General features: G+C 34.2%; 1 protein-coding gene across 11 annotated transcripts in view; it reads right to left on the bottom strand.

Annotated features, from left to right (window-relative positions):
• LOC108755588 (potassium voltage-gated channel subfamily H member 6) overlaps nt 1–8,955 on the bottom strand; it is a 221,080-nt gene that overhangs the window by 3,682 nt on the left and 208,443 nt on the right. For 8 of the 11 annotated variants that reach the window (XM_018498689.1, XM_018498697.1, XM_018498687.1 and 5 more), the window contains 4 exons: nt 5,261–5,356; nt 4,848–4,988; nt 2,792–3,113; nt 1,013–1,252 (listed from right to left, as the gene is read on the bottom strand). In XM_018498689.1, the coding sequence (XP_018354191.1) occupies nt 1,013–1,252; nt 2,792–3,113; nt 4,848–4,988; nt 5,261–5,356 (799 nt within the window). The remainder of the gene's footprint in view (nt 1–1,012; nt 1,253–2,791; nt 3,114–4,847; nt 4,989–5,260; nt 5,357–8,955) is intronic. The other 3 variants (XM_018498695.1, XM_018498694.1, XM_018498696.1) reach the window with 3 other exon arrangements.

The raw sequence follows: 8,955 nt of genomic DNA, 5'->3' as shown, positions 1-8,955 counted from the left end.
TATAATCGCATATAATCGTCTCTTCAGAACTTTTTTTAAGTGCAAAAACAGGAAATAGTTAAGCGATGTTAAGATCAGAAAATATGGATGTTTCAGTGATATACTTAGCAAGTAGTAACGTACTGCTCAACATAAAAGATTTGTATGTTTTAGATAAACTTTTTGCAAACAGATCAACTTTTTTTTCTTTCTCTACAATCAATATAAACAGAAAAAGAGGAAAGATAAACCGTGCAAAAAAAATTCAGATAAAAAAAAGAACAGGCTTATAGACCAGTATTCATAGTCGGTTCTTATATTCAAGATCGTCTTAAATATAGTCATAAGATGTCATGAACCAATCAGAAAGCCGTATTAATATTTCAAAACGTTTCATAAGACGGTCTTAAAATAAAAATCGATTATAAATAGCGACCCTAGTGACCGATGTTATCATGTAAATGTCATGTTATCGTTTGTAGAAGAAATTAGCTGTTACAGACTTATTTTTATTATGTTTTCTCTGCATTCTTGTCATTACAGAGGATTTCGATATATATGAAAGAATAATAATTCGCGAGCGCTGAGGAAGTCATATTGCAAATGCGATCACAGCACTGAAAGAACTGGAGATCGAAAACTAGTTTCCAGGAATATTTCTAAACTCTTTACAAATGTGGGCTGCTTAAAGGAACTACTTTGAAAGAATAGTGCAAATAAAGATAAGATTATAATTATTTCTGTATTATAAATCAATTTTGGATATTTTTTAAACTTACTAGTATAAGATAAATTAAAATCCAGGCCAGTTTCCAGTATAAAAAATAGAAAATTATCTAGATTTTTGTACCACGTTAAAAATTTCTACTCTCTAAAATTTTTAGAGTGAATTTCAGTCTGAAGAGTTAAATGTCACCTTTAAAAATTAAAAATTGAGTCACTCTTTTTCAATACTGGCTCAATTTTCACTCTTCAAAGTGAGATTCCATTCAAAGAATTTAGAGAGTGCAATACTCTTTACTAAATTACCTACCCACTCCGGTATTCACCCCTTCTGAAAGCAGCAGGTTGGCTGTGCCAGGCATGGGCCTGATGGACCTGTTGTTGCGTGCTAGTCGGTACCGCCAGATCAACCGGCTGGCTGTGCGACCTCGTGGGCCCGGGCCGACCATTCAGTGCCGTTTGTAGCGCCGTCGCGAGTGCGGATGTGTCCGATGTAACGGTCAGCCGCGATGTTCCCGATGATGTGGAGGTCGGATCTCTCATGGGAGCTCTATTACAGAAAGGAGCGAAGCTCGGATCAGTGAGTCGACAAGCATACGGCTAATTTTGTTTTCATAAGAGAACCGCTAAGGATAGTCGAGCGAGATATATACTTAAAGCGTACGTGATTATGTACAGTGGGATATTCGAGACAAGCCTCTAATCTTCTAAGTTTGATCCCGAGCAGTGTCACGGGCCCCGCGCGCTTGGGACTACCGGCCGCGCAGTGGGATCGATCATTGACGTCGGCTATAATCGATGAAAATTATAAATGAGAAACAATCATGAGAATAATCTATCTAAACGTGCATGGAAAATGATTTATCCTACCAAGAGATCGGTTCCGTCAACGTCGATTTCAATCAGAGTTCAATTGATTGCTTCAAAAAAGATAAAAGAAATCAATTAAGATTAAAGTGAACCGAGATTGACGAAATTGTGCCGAAGTGTTTTCTTCTATAGAAGTAAAACTAGTATAGAAGTAGACTAGTCAAATTAATTAGAGACTAATCAGACGTGTGAAGAAAAATACATATCAGCGAGATCAGATAGAAGAAATAAGAAAAGAGAAGTACGTGCAATTAGGTTAGAGAAAAAATATCTTGTAATGAAAAATTATTCTTATTTTAACGCAAATGCTTTTTACTTTTCTCACATTTCTATAGATATTCTTTCTAAATACTGAATGGGCTACGTGAATTGATAAGCTTTCGAAGCGTGCGACGTTAGAGATGATAATCTACAGAAAGAGTATGATACAGTTCTAAAGATTATAGAATCTCAGAGTGGCGGCACATCGCCTCTAGAAAAAAATCTATTTATTTTAAACTAGTTAAATGCTTTATATAAAATTGCAGTTTAATAATACGATCCAATTGTTAATTATGATTATGATTGTGATCGCGAAGGAAAAATTTAGAATCTTCGTGATGAATATATATGTTAACGCCTCGTGCCGTTCGCTTAGACTCGATTTCCGTGACACTGCTCGCAAAAGAGTTCAAAGAAGAATACGTGATGGTGGTCACCTTCGGAACTTGTCCAACTTTTCCAAAATAAAAGACGCCGAAATCAAATGCAACTGATCCAGGGATTTCGAAAGAAGGCTTTTCAAGAATAACAAAATATCGATTACTTTTTGCGGGTCAGATTTCAGGATTCGGAATCTACCGCGTGGAGTACCCGTGGAGTATCGCAAATCCTCTCTACCGCAAGATTGTTGCTGTCGCATACGACAGTTGCACGCGAGACTAATTTTAATAATGAAATTCAATGCACGAGAGAGGTACGCGATTTGAATAATTACAGCGTTGGCTATTATAAAGTACCCTTAATTTATTGCATTTTCTTAGAAAAAATGGTAATAAAAGCCAAAAAAACTAACAAAACGTTAAAATTTTTATAAAAATAAATATTATTTTTCAATAAAATTGTTTTAATATATTTTTCCTTAATAGAATATTTACGCAATGTGTGAGGGTGCTTTATGATCAAAGCTGTAGAATCACTGGGAATTTAATTCACGGAATCTCATTTACTTCGTTTTTACCTGAACAAGCCATGTGACGTGCTAGGTTGAATCTTCCCATTTCCGTTGCTCGCCGGGATCGTCGGTGGCTGCGGCTCACTTGCCGATCTTTGAACCAATGCGGGTGCACGGTTGCTCTGCCTCGCACCAGCTGGCGCAGTTCCCGGCATCATTTCGATGCTAGAGCTCTCTCTCGACGAGTTGAGAGTCTGTTGGAGCAAACTCAAGATCAATCTGATGTCGCCGGCCATTGAGTGTTCCAACGAAGACACCTGCCGCGACAATTGGTCGATCCTGGCATTGAGCTCCTCCACAGGCCGACCCGGGCCACTTTGAAAGTCGCCTGGAAGAACCAAACGTCTTCATCTCGCGGCAATTCGACTTGATTGCAATCAAAATTCCTACACAGCTCACCTCACAATAATTCAACATTTCATAGTGCAATACCGATATACGCGATTTTTGATAATGAATGATTTTTAATATGATGATAGCATAAGATGGCGGAATTTCATATCAATTAATGTGAATGAGACAAATGCTCTAAAAAATATGGGTGTGGATTTAACATCATAGATGTTAGATATAATTTTACCATTAATGTTGATGTAAACATCAATGATGTGAATGTAATACCATGCAATTTTTATATAATTTTCATATTTATTGTTGATACCTTAATGGAAATTTCTTCCTGAATTGTGACGAATAATGATGAAATATTATTGAAATTGTAATGAAAAATGATGAAATATTACCGAAATTTATTGAATTTCATATTAAAATTTCTATTAATTGACCTACTTTCAGTATTATTTCATTAAAATTTCATTAACAATTCAATCTGAATCATTAAGATTACAGCGAAAATCATTGAACACGAGGACTGTAATGACGAATTATTCAACAAAATTCATTAAAATTCAGTATTTTCCATAAAAATTCAATATTACATGTAAGTGAATCATAATGAAAGTAATCCAAATCGCAATCTTAAAATTAGAAAAAAATTAACGATTTAATACATTTTAAGAAATTAAAAAAATTATTTACATTTTATATATATCTTTACATTTCATATCATTTTCATATATACATTTTTTTACTTTTATTACATATTGATTTGATATATTTTTAAACTTAACAATCAGTATTTATCCATTTATATATAATTTAATTTCTTTTTATAGAAAGAAATTAAATAAAATAGTATTATTTTATTTAACTTCTTTCTATATAAAAAGAAATTGTACTTTAATATTTCTTTGCTTTCATAATTAATATGTATATCAGCAGAATATTTAACAATTTTTTAACTATTATACGAATTCAAACTTTTTGGTACAATATTTCAGCAAATTTTATTATAGTTCAGCAAATTTTATCATATTTCAGCAAATTTCATTACAATCTTTCAATTATTAATTCCAATATTTTAATTATCCTGTTTCCGTTTTTGATAACTTTCATTGATAAATCTGTAAAAATATTGTATATTTCATTCCCATTTCATTACTTTTCAGATATTTTCATTAATTTTCCTCAAAATTCATAATATTTCAGTATATTTCAGTGAATAATAAATAGTAGAACTATTACATGCCTTGCATTATTTTTCATTTTTTTTTCATGCATTTTCAGTAATTATCTTTAGGATTCATGATATTTTAATATAATTCAGTGTTCAATATCTGCGAAATTAGTATGAATATTAAATATTTTTCATTAATTTTCGGTATTTTTCATTAATCTTCATTAATTTTCATTAATTATCGTTCAAATTCATAGTTTCAATATTAAAAATATTATTCATGATGAAAGAATTTCTAACAATATTTCAATCATTTTCATTTCTTATTTCAACAATTTCATTGTTGAATCTAACAATTTCAGCGATTTTTTTCCCATCAGAGTATAAACATCAACATGTATGGATTTAGTGAACATGTAATGATTCTATGAACTTTATAAATCGTTATGTTAAATCCGCACCCATACTTTTTAGAATAAAAGCAAAAAGTGATGAAGGTCGCGGGGTAAATATAGATAATGAAATTAAAAGAAATGAGGCCCCTACCATGAGAATGAGGATGCTGCGGGGGCGATGGTGTGGTGTAGTGGCTTGACGTTGTCGAAGTGGGATGAACGACGTTTTGACTGAGGCAACTCTCGCCGGCGGCGGAACTCCGGCGCGCTGGTTTCGTCGGTGGCGTGGTCACTAGGTTTTAAACGCCACCGGTGAGTACCACGAGTATGGGAGTACATTACATAAATTAGGTGCTACTATCGCATACACATGTGCAATCGCGCTGCAAAATACTCTCTACTACGTCGCGGTTAAGAATTAATATAGATGAAACGACAGTCGTACGTTCTCTTCGGGGTTCTGGCGAGTGGTGTAGCGAAAATACGACAAGTCAGGGATGACTTTAGATGCAACGAGCTCAGGCCAATCTACTTCAGAATATTCCGAATGTACAGAGTACTTACTTTGTTTCGCAAGGTAATCGTGACTCGTAAGCGGCTGCAGATGAATCTTGTGCTGACGTAGATCCGGTATACTGCGCTTGAGATGGGTTAGCATGCCTGAACAACCAGGTTTCAAGGTGTTATCGAATTTGGGACTCAAACAAGAAGCAATACGCTTAGAAGAGGAGAGAAATAAAAGAGAGATACAGCTGGATGGAAGGAAAGAGGGAAGTCTTCGTAATAAATGTTAAATAGATTGAAATAATTTATATGTAATGAACTACATCGAGCTGGAGGCAAAATGCATTTTAAGAAGCCTACAAGAAAGATAAAATGCTTTTGAAATTATTACAAATTGTAAGCGGATCTTAAATACATTGATTCGGAGATTCAGTTTATGTTGCACATTTAGCGCTAAATACATAGCCTTGGCTAAAAGTATAAAGCATTCTCACAAATTGACGTAAATGTTCTATATTTAATGAAAAATATTATAGATTAAAAATAATTTTATTGAAGAATATTTATTTTTACAACAATTTTAACATTTTATAATTTTTTGTATTTTATTGTTGCCTTTTCTAAGAAAATGCAATAAACTGAGTGCTCTATACATCTAATCAAAACTATATAAATAATAATAACGATGTAAAGACTCTTAAATATAATATAAATAAACAAACAAATTAAACGGCGAAAGAAGAGTCATTAGGTTAAAAAACATTTAATTAGTTAAAAATATTAAGCGAAGATACATGAACAAATACAGAACGGCGTATATAAATGTATGAATGTATAAAAATGTATAAAACTATAACAAGTTTCGGCTGCGAGATTGAGCCCTCTTCAGATGTAAAGCGCGAGAAAATAAACAATAAGTAAAAAATCAATAAAAAACAATTCATGTCGCAATTAACATAAAACGTAAAGAAGTAAAATTCAGATGGATCTCAAATATACGATTGAGCAAACGAGATGTCCATTATCAAAGCCAGATCGCTAAACAAGAACGAAAAAGAACTTGTAAGAAAAAACAGACTTTAACAATTAGAAACGCCGCAATCACGATAAAATCGCACACTTACCAGCAAACCCGAACAAATCAAAATAATCCGCCGCACATGCAAAGGTGAACCATGTGTATGTGGTGTGGCAAGACTGCACACACCGGAGCCGGACATGTCGGTGTCGCTCACGACGTGACCGCTCGCTTAAACGGAACACAACGCACTGAGAGAGGAGAGGAGACGGGCCGACAAAATCGAAAATCATACTTTGTTTATGATCGGTAGATACGCTTTGTGGAGATTTTCGGTGTCAGTTTGTAGATTCAGACTGTTTTTTTGTTTTTTAATATGCAACATTTCAGAGATTAGCCGCTTTCTGTAAGAAGGTTCTTCATCCAGGATTTGCACATCGTCCCATTGAAAATCATGATCATGAAGAAGTCTATGCTCGGTAATGACGGAGCGGGCAGAAGTTTTGTATCTAATATGGTTACGGTGTTCCGCAATTCTAGTTTTTAATTTTCTGCCCGTTTGCCCGACGTAAGATGCGTCGCAATCATTACATAAAATTTTATAGACGACATTATTTTTCGATGTACGAGGACAAGTGTCCTTTTGGACTCTGATGTACTTGCTCATCTTATTGGGGCTGTGGAAAGCTACTCTGATATCGCCTTTATTTTTGCGCAATGTTCTGAATTTTTCTGTGTGAGACGGAATGAAGGGGACCGTAAGCCACGAGGTAGATTCCTTAGTAACATCATTTTTATTTTTGACTCCATTAACCAAAGGATAAAAAATTTAATTAAAAAGATACACAACGTACATAACGTCGTAACCGATAATGATGTTACTAAGGAATCTACCTCGTGGCTTACGGTCCCCTTCATTCCGTCTCACACAGAAAAATTCAGAACATTGCGCAAAAATAAAGGCGATATCAGAGTAGCTTTCCACAGCCCCAATAAGATGAGCAAGTACATCAGAGTCCAAAAGGACACTTGTCCTCGTACATCGAAAAATAATGTCGTCTATAAAATTTTATGTAATGATTGCGACGCATCTTACGTCGGGCAAACGGGCAGAAAATTAAAAACTAGAATTGCGGAACACCGTAACCATATTAGATACAAAACTTCTGCCCGCTCCGTCATTACCGAGCATAGACTTCTTCATGATCATGATTTTCAATGGGACGATGTGCAAATCCTGGATGAAGAACCTTCTTACAGAAAGCGGCTAATCTCTGAAATGTTGCATATTAAAAAACAAAAAAACAGTCTGAATCTACAAACTGACACCGAAAATCTCCACAAAGCGTATCTACCGATCATAAACAAAGTATGATTTTCGATTTTGTCGGCCCGTCTCCTCTCCTCTCTCAGTGCGTTGTGTTCCGTTTAAGCGAGCGGTCACGTCGTGAGCGACACCGACATGTCCGGCTCCGGTGTGTGCAGTCTTGCCACACCACATACACATGGTTCACCTTTGCATGTGCGGCGGATTATTTTGATTTGTTCGGGTTTGCTGGTAAGTGTGCGATTTTATCGTGATTGCGGCGTTTCTAATTGTTAAAGTCTGTTTTTTCTTACAAGTTCTTTTTCGTTCTTGTTTAGCGATCTGGCTTTGATAATGGACATCTCGTTTGCTCAATCGTATATTTGAGATCCATCTGAATTTTACTTCTTTACGTTTTATGTTAATTGCGAAATGAATTGTTTTTTATTGATTTTTTACTTATTGTTTATTTTCTCGCGCTTTACATCTGAAGAGGACTCAATCTCGCAGCTGAAACTTGTTATAGTTTTATACATTTTTATACATTCATACATTTATATACGCCGTTCTGTATTTGTTCATGTATCTTCGCTTAATATTTTTAACTAATTAAATGTTTTTTAACCTAATGACTCTTCTTTCGCCGTTTAATTTGTTTGTTTATTTAAAACTATATAAACTCTCATCTATTCACTAAAATTTTCTTGTGAAACAAATAAAACTTAAGATCAGATGAATTTAGCGCTACTGTTTGCATTTACGGATATATTTAGCGCTAAATGCGTTAATGCGAGCACAAATGTTTGTGATCAATCTTTACAAGGAATCTTGCTGTTAATTAATGAACAAAGATCAAAAACATTCGAAGTGAAGATCTTCAGTCGATTATATTAAAAGAAAATACTTTACTGTATAGAGGATCTATGTATTATATAGAGAAGAGTGGCCTAAATCGGACCATATTCTAAATAAAATCTTTTTAATTTAAATAAATATAATTAAGCAGATTTGCGTGCTATTTATAATGTAAAATCTTTATAAGACGCCGAAAATATGACAGCAGTTTGACAGTTCTCTGTTATAACATTCATAGAATAAATGCAAATATGTATTTTCATCGTGCGACAATTTTTTTAAAAAAGAAAATCCTTGTAAATTATTATTTAAAAGGAAGGGTATCAATAAGGCTGTTTTTTGAACGTCAGCATCACTTCAAACTGTGCTATTTTATTTCTCTCAATGGAACTCACAACCCACTAGAACTGTTGTTCAAGCAATTTAACTGAGTGAATTGGTGCTGAGAATGAAGCATTTTTACATCGCATGTATATGGGATATCATGCATAGTTACAGTGTCTGTTTCATTTCACTCTATTATCAATGAGCCCCCATCACTATACTTTCTCAAAAACTATTCGTATATATATATAT

This window comes from Trachymyrmex septentrionalis, unplaced genomic scaffold, assembly GCF_001594115.1.
Source record: "Trachymyrmex septentrionalis isolate Tsep2-gDNA-1 unplaced genomic scaffold, Tsep1.0 scaffold89, whole genome shotgun sequence".
Taxonomy (NCBI): Eukaryota; Metazoa; Arthropoda; class Insecta; order Hymenoptera; family Formicidae; genus Trachymyrmex; species Trachymyrmex septentrionalis.
This window is presented reverse-complemented; position numbering and strand designations above follow the sequence as displayed.